The sequence below is a fragment of the Octopus bimaculoides genome, chromosome 20 (assembly GCF_001194135.2).
Source record: "Octopus bimaculoides isolate UCB-OBI-ISO-001 chromosome 20, ASM119413v2, whole genome shotgun sequence".
NCBI lineage: Eukaryota > Metazoa > Mollusca > Cephalopoda > Octopoda > Octopodidae > Octopus > Octopus bimaculoides.
Window position 1 is genome coordinate 47717396 of NC_069000.1, and position 16340 is coordinate 47733735.

General features: G+C 37.5%; 1 protein-coding gene across 1 annotated transcript in view; it reads right to left on the reverse strand.

The window, feature by feature from the left end:
• LOC106882264 (phospholipid transfer protein C2CD2L) overlaps positions 1–16340 on the reverse strand; it is an 86555-nt gene that overhangs the window by 7163 nt on the left and 63052 nt on the right. The window contains exons 6-13 of the mRNA XM_052975149.1: positions 14106–14253; positions 12761–12869; positions 10395–10459; positions 9386–9513; positions 8523–8721; positions 4943–5059; positions 1410–1534; positions 370–393 (exon numbers count right to left, since the gene is read on the reverse strand). Coding sequence (XP_052831109.1) covers positions 370–393; positions 1410–1534; positions 4943–5059; positions 8523–8721; positions 9386–9513; positions 10395–10459; positions 12761–12869; positions 14106–14253 — 915 coding nt within the window. The remainder of the gene's footprint in view (positions 1–369; positions 394–1409; positions 1535–4942; positions 5060–8522; positions 8722–9385; positions 9514–10394; positions 10460–12760; positions 12870–14105; positions 14254–16340) is intronic.

Consider the following 16340-nt stretch of genomic DNA (forward strand, 5'->3'; position numbering starts at 1 on the left):
CCACATCAGCCAATTAAAAAATTAATATGATTACGCAAAGAGAAAAATGAAATAAAAAAATAAAAAAAATAAAATGTTTTTTTCATTTTGCAGGGTTTATAATAGTAAAAGCGGAACAAACAATGAGTGGCAGACAACAATGGTGGCGTATTGGTAGTTGTTAGTAGTTGTAGCCAGTGGCACCACTGCAGCAGTTGAGCAACGACAACAAGTTAAAGATTAATGCTTCGAGTGTAAGAAGAGCAAGGAAGGCTTAGAAACAAATAGGAAAGTAAAGTGAATGGAAATAATAATAATAATAATAATAAAGGTAAGACAGCATGCCAAGCATATGAAATGAGAGTGGAGTTAGTAAATGGAGGCTATTACCTTGATTACAGGTACGACAGGTTCCTGAAGGGGCAAAGAAAAATGGAAATGTTGGATAAACTGAGAGATGAAGGGGAAATGAAGAAATTAGAGAAACTCATTCATGTTTTAAGGCCTTTAAGCATGTATGTATGAGTGTGTGTGTGTGTGTGTATGTACCTGTGTGTATATGTATGTATAGACACACACACACACACATATATAGATACAGGTGTGGCTGTATAGTTAAAAAGTTTGCTTCCCAAACATGTGGTCTCAGATCCAATTCCAGTGCAAGACACTTTGGTCAAGTGTCTTCTACCAAATCTGCTGAGAAAGCTTTTGTTAGCCCAAGGCTGACAAAGGCTTTCTCAGTAGATTTGACAGATGGAAACTGAAAGAAGGACATCATATATATATATATATATACATACATACATACACGTATACATACATATGTGTGTGTGTGTGTGTATCCTTGTCTTGACATCACATAATGGTTGTAAATGAGTCTCACCGTTTTACAAATAGTGTTGTTTATTTCCAGAGTTCTGTGAAAACTTTTCTAAGCAGGGGGCAATATTACACTGCTTGAAAACAGGTGAAGATTGGCAACAGGAAGGGTATCCAGCCGTAGAAAATCTGCCTCAATAAATTCTGTTTGATCTATGCAACCATGGAAAAGTTAAATGATGATGTTGTATATCTTAGTTGTCCTAAAACTTTTCAGAACTCAGAAAATGAACAGGTATTCATATATTCAGTAATTTCTGTTTTAATATAATTCTTGCACATCCCTAGGACTGATTTCCATAGTTTATAAAAAATCAAGGCCACAACATATAGTGTTCCCCACTATATATGATGGTGACTATGTATAATTGTCAACATATGTGGCCACTACATATAACTATCAGCAATTCTTTTGGAAGGCAGATTTGACATGATTTGACTGATTTAAGCATAAGCTCCTTAAATCAGAGAAAAACATGGAAATCACCGTGTTTCTGAGTCAACCCCGATTTGGTTTTACTAAATGAGAGCTGCTGAGGAGAGCTTACCCTTTTCACACTGGTTATAATTAATGTACTAGTTTTAGTGGGTGTGCGTGGTCTTTTGGATCGCTCCAGTAGTTCTCGGATGGCCGTCTCAGCTACTGACTCAACATTGTTAATAACTATCATTTCTGAAAGAAATTGAAATCTGTTAAGCACATTCAGAAACAATTCATGCTGTTGTTAATTGCAGGGAGAAAATTAGCAACAGTAAGATCCAATTCAAAATCAAAATCAAATGAATGCATACACACACACACACACACACATATGTGCGTGTGTGTGTGTATGTGTGTGTCTGTGTGTGCGTATGCAGACACAAACACACACATACATATCTAAAACATTTCAATAACTAGCATTTCAAAGCGTGTTTTCCATTCATTAACATGAAACGATGTGTTTTCTAACAAGAAACATCTACTTTATCTCATCTATAACTGATATCTTTTTACAGAGATAACAGTGATGCAGGTAAATCTCTAAGTTCAGGTATTTAACAGTTCAGAAATAAGAAACAATTTTTCAATTTTGAAAACTCCCTCCCATTAAGGCAATAAGTCTCCTTTTTCTTTTCTTTTTTTTTTATAATTTCAAGATAGTAACCCCCTGACCTGCTTCTTTCTGATCCTTATTTCTAAAGTGATTTTAGGATCATAAATACATAAATCCTGAATAAACCTGGTAATAAAACATATTTAATCTAATTTTCAATGAATATCAGGTTTCAAAGGAAGGAAGACAATGGGAAGGCTGTGAGTGGATCAAACTGTTTTCAAATGAGTATTGATGTATGATGGATTAGAAAATTTCATTTTATAGCATTTTTGTTTAAGGTCAGACTAAACAAGAGAATGAGGGGTCTTAACGGAGACCACAATCACTACAAACTGACCCCATATAAAAAAAAAAAAGGGAGTCCTTATACAAGTTGCTGTTACTGCCTCCCTGTTTTAAATCCTAGACTATTCCAGACAGTGATACTAAATCTATGCTGATTGAGCAAGTTCAATAATTTCCATCCGAAATGGTGCCATTCTGATGTATTTCGGTTCATAAAGAAATGGCTCATGTTACACACTCCCTCAGTAAAAATTCTGTTGATATTTGGAAGAACACACTTTCAAATTTTGGGGGGTTAGTCAAAGAGTTGTATTCTACAGTGGACATTCCTCAAAGTTCCATTTCTCAACCTTTGTACTTACAACAATTTGGCTGCCTGTTGGTGTAATCTCCCAGAAACCAGGCAGAGCCCCTGAAGTAAAAGAGGAACAGCCTGCAATAACCATTAAACATACAAACCCAGACGGAATAAATACAACATGGACATTGTAGGAAAGACACAGTGGGGGAGAGGAAAGAGAGACAAGAGAAAAGCAGCAATCAAGGTCCATTACATAAATATCATTCAAAATATAACTGTATATAGACATATGCACACACGTATATACACGTGTGTGCATATATGATACAAAGAGACAAGATATGTGTGCATGTCTACTCACACAAATATAAATACATCTATTTATAGGGGTTTATATATGTGTGTGTGTGTGTGTGTACATATGTATAATTAAAAAAATAAATATGTGTGTGTATGTGTGGGCCTATGCATAAATGTATATTATATGTGTATATGTGCGTATGTTTGTATGTAGACATTTATATCATCACCATCATCATCATTATCATCATATTTTCCTCATAATGTTTCCTATCATCATCATCATTTTTACATCTTCTTTCCATTCAGGCATAGATTAAATTCCTCATTACAGACCAAATCAGGCTCCCATCCACAATTATTGTTCTTCCTTCTAGATTAATCATGTGTTACATTTTCCCATCGTTTCTATGGCTGAATACCTTTCCTAACACAGGCCACTTCACACAGTTCTTGATAAAACTAAAAGGTTCTCTTCACCTCATATTGTCCCTCTTTGTTTTCCAATCACTTCATAGAGGTTAGATCTTATCATGGCACAGGTGAGGCTATCCCTTGTTCCCTATAAGACCATATACTCCTCTCCACTCTGTCATGTGTTCATTCACTCAAAGGAACTGTCAATGGATGTGTGGCACAAAACTGGTTATAACATTTGATGGAAGGTGACAACAGCCTCAAAGACAAACCAAAGTCATGGAGGTATTCTGTTGTGGAAGATGAGGCCTTACTTGAAATAGTATGAACACTCAAACATTGTTGGCAGAACCTTGGTCCTCTGCCAATGGCTCATGGTCAACTGCTTGCCCTGACAGTTCTTTATTTTATTGCAATGGGTCAGTCCACTTTTAGTCACCTGGGGGTGGTTGGAATCCTTCCACAATGCAAATAGTCAGTGGGCTTATTAAAAAATATTTGATAAAGACAGGAAGCAGTATTAATATTAAAAAGTAGTCTTAATCTGCTACTTGACATACAGGTTAGGGCTAGATCCTCACCCTACCCACAGCCCACACCTTGCACCATCAGATGACCACCTTTTCTGAGTCATGGCTCATTTCCTGTATGGATGATGATTCAACAATGTGGATGAAGTTGAAAGCAGGTGCAGCGGATTAACCAGCAAAATGGTATAAGCATGGAATTGAGCTTCAGGTACAACAATGACATCAGACAGTAGAATATGAACAAATGCTTTTCGTATGTAATTTGTTTCAGAGATTGTCTTTCCCTCTGATATGAAGTTCATCACAATTACCACAAAGGCATTATTTTACTCTTTTCTTAAAAGGAAAATATTTTCAATAAAACAAGACCCTACTTTGTACGGTATTTGATATATCTTTAATGTCTCTATTGCTGATTTCTCATGCTGCAGAGTTATTCTGAATTATTTCTTTGAGTTCATTTTCATTTATTTTATCTAAATTAGCAAAGATCATATACATTTTTTGAATCTTTTTGCATTTTCTATATGTCTAAGTATCTCATCTGTTGGAGTCCAAGTACAACTGCAGTGCTGGTGATGTCCACTGAGCCAGAGATATGTCGCCAGTTGTCCTCTTATCTCTGGACAGTCCATGGCATGTGAATCTCCTGTCACTTCTCATTTGCAGTTAGTTGCAACTGGCACCAGGCATTTTTTATAACTTCTCTTAAAGCAAAGATAGAATCTGACAAAATTATAATGATATTAAGCATTATCATCATTTTGTGCATGTTTTTCTATGCTTATGTGGACAGGTCTTCTCTAGCAGAGTGTCCTGCAGCTGTCAGTGTGGTCCTTAATCAATCCTTTGTGAATTTCAACACTCATAAATTAATTCACATACCAATTAGTTGTACATTTGTAACATTTTCTCTTTTTCTCATAACTTGGTCCCTCAATATATTCTGCCTAAAATACCTCCTTGGACTTTCGAACAATTCACGATGACACTGCTACACTAATCATTGAATATGACACCTGCTTGTATGGCAGTGAGCCCTATTCTGCCAGGTATTTTCACCATCGCACTGACTATGAGGATAACAACAACAACAACAACAACAACAATCAAAATCACAAGACAACAAAAACAAAAACACTTATTACCTGAAGACTCTTGCTTATCTGTCCGTCCTGCAAATGACGGAGAGGACTGGTTGGTACTTGGAGAGTTTTTACTACTTTCAGAATAAGGACTAAGTTTTTCTACGACACACGGCACACCTAAAATATTGGAAACATGCAAAACTAGCTGGGTGCAGGCTGAAGAACAACAACAACTGCTACAGATAAAAATGAATAACAAAATTTCGGTAACTCTAATGCTGAAATGAATGAAAAGAACAATTCTTGTTGTTTGGCCATATCACGTAGGAAGCACCAACTCTTAACCAACCATTTTAGTTAAGCAAAGTTAATGAAGTCTAGTTATTATTAGTATTTAAATGGGTGGCTACAAGGAAAACCAAGCTACTGTAGGCAAAAGTTTTAGTTTAACAGCAGGGATGGCTGTGTGGTAGGAGGTTTACTTCATAAATATGGGATTTGGGGTTTAATTTCTTTTTGTGGCACCTTGGGTAAGTGTCTTCTATCAGGACCTTAAGGCAACGAAAGCCTTGCAAGTGAAAGTGTAGGGAAGAATGGTGTATGTGTGAGTGTATGTGTATTTACACTGATATTACTGGTGCGATGATGATGATGTTACATTGACATCATTCAAAAGATAAATCCTTCCCCTCAGTAGAATTGAGCAAAAATATTCTACTGAGCACTACAGTGGCATCATTACTCAGAAAACTGCCTCAGTAAGTGTGATCCAACACCAAGCACCAACAATGAAGCTGATGCAAATTTGGTGAAATAACAAACAATAATAACACCACCAAATGTGATATTGATAAACATTTTTTGCAATTTGATGGTTTTTAAACTTATTTTGGATTCGAAATTGAAATTATATAAAACAGGGATTTCTCAGTAGAGGATCCAAACTTGGTCTACCTCTGTTGGGGATAAATACAAATATTACAGAGAGAGAGAGAGAGAGAGAGAGAGAAAGAGAAAGAGAGAGAGAGAGAGAGAGAGAGAGAGAGATGATCTAACATAGTCCCGTGACATGACCTAATACAGTCCAGTCACCTGGATTAATGCAGTTTGTGATCCAGAAACACCCTAAAACACATGTTCTCATAAATGTATTTACATTCTGTGTATTGGTCATGTGACTTGCTTCATCATTCACAACTGTCTTTTTCACTCAAAAGACACCATTAAATTACTGTGACCCTTTCAACAAGATCTTATTTAATGACACAACAAGGGATGCAAATGCTGCACTCCTGATTGTATAGGTTCCACAAGACAGAAGGGGGGGGGGCGAGAGAAAGGACCCATGGCATAAGATCCTTGGCCAGATCCTGTACAAGGGACTGAACTTGGAACATACTTGCATCCATGCTGTGATGTCTTACTTAAACAACACAACCTTTATTCTATAATTGTTATGTTTCTGTTAATATATATTAGAGGTGAATGAATGAAAAGGAGGGGGTCATGCATGAAGGAAAGGGACAGGAGCTTGTGTGTGTGTGTGTGTGTGTGTTTGGATTAAGAAAGATATGATCAATCCTAGAGAAATATAAACATACATACATTTATATACACACTCGTACAGGCATTTCTATATAAACACATATATACATAAGCATGCACACATAGACTGACAGTTATAAGATGATAGACATAAAGGCTACACACTCGATCTTATTTTGTAGGGTTCATGGGGGGAGTAGTGGAAACGGGAGCAACCCACAGCCACATACACATACATGCAACCATATACATAGCCACACAGTTAAATGCAGAGTCATACACATTGTTATATACAGAGCCGTATACACACACATATACCCAACCACACATACAATAAGAATATTTTATGAGAAACATACAGTGTTACATATGTAACATGGCTGTGTTACATGTGACAGTGATATAGTTTAAAGTGGTGTTACTTGCTTACAGTGGTCTGATGTAACATGTAATAGTTGTAAAGTCTAACAAAGTTGTGTCGCATGTGACAGCGGTACAGTGTAACACTCATACAGAGGCATGGGAAGCAAGAGGGGTGGGGGAGATAGCAGCCAGGTTCAATTTAGGTTTTCCTACACTTAAGTGTTAAGGGAGGGATATAGGATTACATAAACGGGTGGAAGTAAGAGGATGGGAAGAGGTGAGGGAGAGAGAGAGAGAGAGAGAGAGAGAGAGAAGGAATAAGGTAGGGAGGAGGTGATGTTTGATTTGTTGATTGGAAATTTATAAATTTGATAGTGAAATCAAGGATTCCTTGAAGGTTTTTTTCACTGCCCCTGTACCCACTTTGAGTTAAACATGAAGGGGTTTCTAGTTCACTAACAATTTGAACAGCAATCAAGATTGACCACAGGGAAACTTCTAAACATTTGACTCCTGTCTGAGCCAACAGGGAGAGCCTTTAAATAATCACTCCACCAAGAAACAGCAGACAAATTGCCTTCCATCATAAAAGAAAGGAAAGACACATTGAAGAATATAATCATGAATATAGCTGATAGACTGATCATGACCGGACTATATTTGATCAGGACTGACCTGGGGTTAAACAAGACTGTTTATGCCTGATGAACACCAGCATATTACAAGTACAACCTTTGCTGACCCTGGGGGAATGAAATGTAGTGAAATAAAATTGATGAGATTTGAAATTAGAAGCTAAAAGCATGTAACTAAAACTTCAATGTTTGGAGTTTGATATTCTCCAGTGTTGGCCATGTTCAGCACCAAGTCTTCTGATATATGGAGTTAGGGATGGAACATGGTCAACAGGGATTCCTGTGGTTGAGATTATTGACCATAGAAGGACTTCAGCCGGATCTGGACTCAGAATGTTAAGGAACTTAATCACTAGAAGGAATTTAGTCAACTGATTCTACCAGTGGGCCTCACTAAAAATAATTCTACCAGTGGGCCTCACTAAAAATAATTCTACCAGTGGGCCTCACTAAAAATAATTCTACCAGTGAGCCTCACTAAAAATAATTCTACCAGTGGGCCTCACTAAAAATAATTCTAATGAGTCCATTGTTAATTATGAGTTGTCAACAGTTAGTAAATCATTAATTGGTATAGATCAACAATAATAGTTAATGAGTTAATTAAGGTATCAAAAATAATTAGATTGTTAATTGTAAAGTATTAACAATGAATAAGTAAATTATTATTAGCAATCAAAATATAGAAATAAACTTAATGGAAAGGAAAAATAAAAATATTCCATTGTTTTCTCCAAAAAGTATCAATGGAATATCAATAAAAATGGTTGGAATAATCTAAGCAAGAGTGCTGGGAATACCTTCTGCTGCTCTGTTTACCATAAAACGGATATTTCAATGAAGAAATATTGTCATAACATATTCAAGCATTTACAGTTTTCTGAGACAAAGGACAAATTGTCGATTAGAGGTGAGCCAATAAATTGTTACTTTGGCTAAAATTGGCTATAAATTCACAGATGGGAAAAAATTCCTGACAAACTCTCAGACTCAATTGATGGAGTGGAATTTTACTCACACCATGCTGACTACTAACAGTTAAAACATTTGAACAAAGAACAAGATGGTTTGATTTTGTTTGGAAACATCACACTTACTCTGATTGCCGGGAAGAAGAGTGCCGTACTGTGGCCGCTGGGTGGTGGTGGTAGTTGTAGTAACTACCGTCCCACCAGGTGTTATGGTGCGTGACACTTCAACTCGGCGGCGTGGAGAGGTCTGGTTGTTTCTGAGATTCTTTGGTCCTAGAGCAGAGTCCATGTATTGTTCTACTTCATAGGATTCCATGAGAAGGAACTGAAAATTAATAAATAAAATGAAACCTGAACAAACTCAAATTGCCATCTTCAGTTTTAGTTGAAACTATATTTAAATTAGCCACCACGTTCAGTGTCACATTAGACCCCATGATGCATCACTTCAATGTATTTCTGCAGCATATTACAAGGAAACAAGACTAATAAATTCCTCCCTGCCCTAGCCAAAGGATTGGTTGAGCCTCATACAGCAGTCCAAGAGACATATTAACTTTCCACTGTTCCTGTAGCTTGTCATAGTGTTTCATCTTGTAGTACTTGTGATGTGGTAGCTGTATACAGTTCGATGGACTGAGCTGCAATGTGGTATCTGTTTACAGTTAGGTGCAGTGAGATGTCATTGTCGTCCCAACCAACTTTCATATCTTTCTACTCCTGTTATTGTCATAATGACTGAGCCCTATATTTCGATACTCCTCTTATTGTCACAATAACCAAAGACAATTATGAAGTGTGTATCACTTGATTATGTCCTAAATAAAGCTTACCATTAAACTGAAAATATTCATGAGGGCCCAACATAATCCCTTATCATTCATCTTAATAACCTATCATAAGACCCCTTCCTGAGGCAGGTTATTGTTGGAACTTCCCATCTTATACAGTTACTAATGTCATTAGAATAAAGATGTTACTATACTGACCTCTACTGTTAAAGAGCCGGCTTGGTATTCCATACTGCCAGAAGGACTCTGTAAGGGAATAATCTGTCGACTGCTTGGAGTTTTCCGGACGTCTTCAATGTAGATTGTTGCATCTCCAAGGAATTCATCTTCAATTAAACAGAAACAATTTGTTGAGCAAAATTAATGCAAGAAAGTGAAACTAGAAATGATTATCTCAGTCATTAAGACTAAATGACATTAAACAACAAAGAGTAGTTTCTTAAGGATCTTCTCAAAAATTTCATTCAACAGAAACTGTTGCCACAAACTGTTATTACTTCAAAAAATTGCTTTTTCTCCTTAGACATGATATTAGATGTGCTACTAATTATAGAATTTGTCTCCAATTGATCCATCTCTGTGTCTTCAAATGCTAATAATACCTAGAATAGTTGCTTCTGACAAGAACACAGAACTCTTGGAGTTTAGAGTCTCATATTTAAAACTGTAAGTGGTATTAATAAGATTGGTTTGAAATTTCTAGCTGCAATCTTTGGTTTAAAGATGTCTGGCAGATCCCGGTACTTCATGAAAGGAGCAAAAGGCAAAATGTCACCCTTCCAGTGAAGGTGGATTTTTAAAGGACTCACACGAAATATCATAAAACGTTTTGTGGGAACTCATCTTGAAAATGGTTTTATAATATGAGATGGTCACACTAGGATTTATAAATAAAAATGTTTCATCATTTAGTCCATAATTCAACTAAAATAGTCATAACTGTAAAGCATATCAGACAAAATATTCAACAACAACAGCAACAACAACACCACTGTCACTTGTACTGTTGCTGCCATCACCATCTTGAAGGTGTTGTCATTGTTAATATGATCCTCGTCGTTGTCGTCGCCACCGCCGGCGCCACCACCACCACCATGACAAATTAGAGTGTCTAAGTCTACCATGATTACTCAGCTAGTAAGTATTTCTCTCTAAACAGATGGTAGTGGTGGTATAAGGTTTGCTATTGAATGTAAACTGAACTTACCAGCTGGGGACTTTCCCTTGTCATACAACTCGAAACGAAGTAGGGTCGATGCTGGAGAAACATCCCTGAGAAGAAAAAAAAACAAAAACAACAATATAGAGAACAATTTATTCAGCATACATACATATGCCCAGAGACACATACACACCAATAAACACATATACATATATATATGCACACACACATAAAGACCAATCAAGTAAACCTATCAGTAATGTACCTCCAATGACTACTGTTGGCCAAATAAAGTAATATGGACAGCAGTTTGCAATCTTTCACCAAAAATGAGAATTACAAATGTCACCAAACTTTAACTAGAGGGTTAGGAAACACATTGCTGGAAATAAGAGCGAAACCACTCTAATGCTGGAGTTAACGAACACGAATGAAAACATATTCACTAACAGGGACCATAATTGTCCGAAAAGTGCCAATCAAGAATTCTTAATACTGATGTGTCAGTTTCAGCAATTTCTGTTGCTTCATCAGTCAAGACAGCTCGACTCTTTGGCTCTTTCCAGACTCACTTTGCCATTAGTATTTATGTTTTCATCCTCCAAATAATTCAATGATTTAGCAGTTTGCTGATGTGTTAATTTTATATATACACATTAGTGAATTGGAAGTTTCCGAAACTGATGTGTCAATATTAAGAAGAGTGAGACATATAGGAAGACATGGGATGAAGTAATGAGGACTGATCCCAGGATGCTGGGCATCACAGATGTCAATGGATCAAGATGTCTGGTGATATGAGCTTCTTGAAAAGGCCCACTCACTTCAGCAAAACTCAATTCTAGAGGTGTTGCGTGTTCCATCCACATATACCAAACCAAACCACATCTTCTTTTCCTCACATTTCCTCTTTCCATGGGCCTGTCTCTTGTTCCCCAATCCTGTCTTAACTGCCCTGTTTACTGTATTATTTCTATCATGTAGTCCCCCTACCTCTCTGTATACCCAAGTTTCACCAGTCACTGCATTCTCCACCCCTACACTCTTTGTACTCCCTACTCACATGCGTTTGCTGATACCCAGCCATTTATATTCTGACTCCTGTACCTTGACGGTATGCCCAGGCACTTTGCCACCATCTCCTGCTCTCTTCCCTTACTCTACCATCCCATTTATATTCTGATCCCTATTCCTTGTGAGTACACTCTGGCACTTTCCACCACCTCCTACTCTCTCTCTTGCACTCTTCCACTCCCTCCTTCCTTTGCTCTTCCCTCCAGATGGGTAACCATGTTATCTCCTCTACAGCAACACACCTGTTTCTGTCCTCCTCATTCTTGATCACTCTCTCTCTCTCTCTCTCTCTCTCTCTCTCTCTCTCTCTCTCTCTCTCTCTCTCTGCCCAGGTAACCGTGTACCTCCCCTACAGCAAGATACCTGTTTCTGTCTCTCTCTGTCACACTCTAACCTTTCTTCATCTGACACAAAACCACCTCCTCCAATGCTCCCTCCGCCCCTCCCCTCTCAAAGGATCTTTGTTTTGCAAGCTACTTGGTGACTCTGTCAGTGCTGGTGCCACATAAAAAGCTTCCAGTCTACACTGTAAAGTGGTTGGTATTAGGAAGGGCACCCAGTCATAAAAAACACACCAAAACAGACACTGAAGCCTGGTGCAGACTTCTGCCTGGCCAGCTCCTGTCAAACCGTCCAACCCATGCCAGCATGGTAAAACAGATATTAAATGATGATGATGATGATGATGATGATGAAATATACGATGCTAAGCATTATGAAGAAGATGACAAAGGACAAGAAATCTGGTGCCTAGCTGTACTCAGAAAGACTCATTCACCCACAACACCTTGATTAATGCTTACCTGTGAGGGGCTCAGCCTCACCCCCACCAGCATCCTCTCTGCCCTGAAAACCATCTCCCTAACACCTGAAACCTCTCTATCACCTGAGAGCAAAATAGGTGCATACGACATCCCTCTGCCTTCTTACTTACCTCCTTCCCAAACCTGAATCCCTTTCATTTCCCTCACATACTGTCTCCACTAATCACCACTTTTTTGTGCAGTCTCTCACCCCTGTGTTGTTCTCCATCACTTAACACACCTCTCTTATTTGTTATCATCCTCAATACCCTCCCATATATACCACAACTCCTCTTCCTGAGTCTATATTTCACTCCATCATTTGCCTCAGTCACCCCTACCCTGCCTACCCACTCAGTCCAAACTTCTGCATCACCCCACTTATTCTCACCACTCCCACTGTCCCCTGAGGGTATAATATATATATATATATATATCCTTGATTATAAATGTTGGTATTAGTTTGGACTAACATCAGTGGAGCAATCATGAACCAATGCGATGCTACATTAAAAAACATTGAAAAGAACTCACAAGAGGAAATGTTCATCCCAAAATGGGCTGACAGTATTTCTGACGACTGTGGTCTCATATTTTTGGTAGGGGCTATCCATTATAATCACACAGAATGGGTCACCTGTTCCTGAAATAAAAAAAAAACACATTCATCATGAGCAAATTATAATCCTTTCTACTATAGTTAACAAGTCTTGAAATTTTGGGAGAACAGGATAATCAATAACATCAACCCCATTGCAGAGCTGGTACTTATTTTATCAACCTGGAAAGAACGAATGGCAAAGTCAACCTTGGTGGCATTTGAACTTCGTATGTAATAAGTTGCAAGAAACGCTGCTAAGCATTTTGTCTGCTGATAATGCTGCTAGTTCACAGCCTTAATAATAATGAAAACGGTTTTAAATATTGGCACAAGGCCAGCAATTTTAGGGGTTGGGGTAAGTCAATTACATCAACCCTAAGTGCTCAACTGGTCCTTGTTTTACTGACCTCAAAATTATGAAAGACAAATCCAACCTCACTACAACTTAACCCCAGAATGTAATAAGTCAAGAGAAATACTGCTAAGCATTTTGCCAGCTTGCTACCTTAACAACAACAACAACAACAACAATCCTATCTATTATAGGCATAAAGTCTGAAATTTGGGTGGGAAAAGGGTACTTATTTCATTGACCTGGAAAGGATGAAAGGCAACAGCATCAGAAAGCATCAGATGAACAAAATGCTTTGTGGCATTTCGTGCAGGATGTCCATGATTCTTCCAGCTTGCTGTCTCCAGACAGGTGGAGCAACGGAAGCTAGAAGGCCTGATTTAGTAGGAGTAGACCGAGAGAAGAATAGAAAGTGCCAAATGGTGAGAAAGTCAATATGAGAGAAAATAGGCAAGTACCAGGACCAAGCCATTGGATTACAAAGACTATGGAAAGTGTGGGTAAAACGTATTCCTGTGATTATAAGTGCATTAGGAATTATCCCCAAGGATTTGAACAGATGGATAGAGGAAATAGGCATAAAACCTAGTTTAGTGCAACTCCAGAAAACAGTGTTATTAGGGACAAGTAGAATACTTGGCATTTAAGGTTACTTGTAACCCAATGTTAGGAATTTCTCTTTCCCAACAGTTTAATCTACTGCACATATGTAAAATAATAATAACAATAATAATAAATCAATACTCAAGGCCCTTGAGATATACAAGATCTCTCCTGTTGGCTCAAAATTTTTATAGAATAGCATGGCCAAGTGGAACACCAGATCCACCAGCACCAGCACCAGCACCAGCACCACCACCAGAACCACCACCACCACCACCACACGACTACACCCCTCCCACCATATTTTAGACTTATTTACTTACCAACATCTCTTCCTCCAAGACTTGTTGCTTTAATAATTTTCACAAACAGCCGTTTGTCTCCAATTCCTCTTGGGGGTTTTGGAGGAGGAGCAGTTAGAGCTGGAACCTTTTTAAATGGTAATGTGGATTGTTGTGCCAAAGATGTACGCTGAAAAATAATAATAATATATAAACACACAAATATATACACACATACAGATTGACTATAACATCTCCTGGTCTGTATTATGGACTGTTTTTCTGGATGGTGCGAGTGAAAAGATCTGCTATTTGTGCCTGGAAGAGATAATGTGAATTTTATCTAAGAAGAAATCGATCAATAAAATCACTAAAATCTAGTTATGAGATGTCACCATAAATTCTGGAAAACTTTCAAAAGATATAATCCAGCAAATTTTGTATTGAATTCTTAATATTTTGATATTCTGTTCCAAATTATAAGGTATACCCTTGGAAATTTTTGCATGACATGGAGATTACCACCTGAAGACTTTTTTGGAAGCTTGTAAGAGAAAATACCCAAAGTGAAACAGATTTCAACCTTTAAGGATCATGTGTTCCATTGAGCATTTAGCTACATATTTTTCATGCAGAAGACACTCCAAGGAAATTTCCCAATATTATTGACTTTCTTTTGGATCATCAACTGTGATAAATTGAAATCATTAATTAATATTATAGAGAAACTAATGATAATACCAAAGCCAGCAAATTGTTTTTTAGGAAGGGAAGAATTAGTTGCTTCCATTGGCTCTGGTGCTCAACCAGATCTTATTTTATTGATTTCAAATGGATGAAAGGCAAAGGAAACCCTGGGCGAGATTGAAGCTGAGAGTTGGAAGAAATGCCACTCAGCATTCTGCCCAACACTGCTAATGATTCTACCACTTTAATGATGATGATAATCACAATGGTTTCAAATTTTGGCACAAGGCCACCAGTTATGTCCCCCCCCCACACACAAGGATGAAAGGTAAAGCCTCAGCAGAATTTGAACACAGAACATAAATATGGATGAAATGCTGATAAGCATTTTGCTTGGCATTCTAATGATTCTGCTAGCTTGCCTAAATGATGATGATGATGATAATAATAATAATAATAATGATGATAATGATGATTTCAAGTTTTGGCACAAGGCTAGCAAGTCAATTACTCCAGTACTCAACTGGTACTTATCTCATCCACCCTGAAAGAATGAAAAGCAAAGTTGATCCTAATGGAATTTGAACTCAGAACATGATGATGGATAAAATACCATTAAGCATTTTGCCTGGTGTGCTAACAATTCTGCCAGCTCACCACCTTCATAATGATGATGATAATAATAATAATAATAATAATAATAATGACAATTTTTTTTTACCTCAGCACAAAGTCAGTAATTGTTGGCCCTGGAGGAACAAAGAAAGTAAAACTGATCTTGGTGCAATTTGAACTTAGAACATAAAGAGTGAAAACAAACACTATAGATATTTTTCCAAAGCAGTCAAAATGATTTTGTTCATCCACCACAGATTTAATGGGGTGGGAAAGTTTGTATTATTAACCCTGGAAGGTAAAACAAAGCTCAGCAGAACTTGAACCCAGAATGTAAAGACCTGAACCAATGATTGCATGGCTAACACTGTTAACAGTCCAGTGGAAATGGCTTATCTACAAATGAAACCTGTTGACATAGAAAATAAGTGACATTAATATATTTTTGTTTACAGTAATTGAATGTATTAATGATGGACATGGTTGAATAGTTTTGAGAAAACAGTAAAAGACAAGCAAAGCTGTTGTTAACGAATTGTCCAATGAAGGGTGACAAGCACTGTTTCTGTGACTAGTGTTGAGGGCAGCAACTATTGGAGCTATCAAGGTGATCTCAGTCTATTAAATGACTAATTAAGCATAATGACATTAGATATTAATTAACATTGAATGCAATTTGGAAGACTCAAATCTTTTATAATTTTTAACATAACAGAAATTTTCAGCAATATATGGAGGGAGTGTGTACAAAACAATAGGGTGGAGTTAAATGTTTAAATACAGAGGTGAAAAGAAGATGAGATGAATGGGTGAAGGAAATGGAGATTGAGTGAAAAGAAATGGTGGTGTTAATAATGGTGAGCATTATAAGGGCAGTGGTGGTGATTGTGATGATGGTGGTGGTAGTGATGATGATGATGGTGATGGCAATGGTGGTGGTGGTGATTGTGATGATGGTGGTGGTAGTGGTGGTGG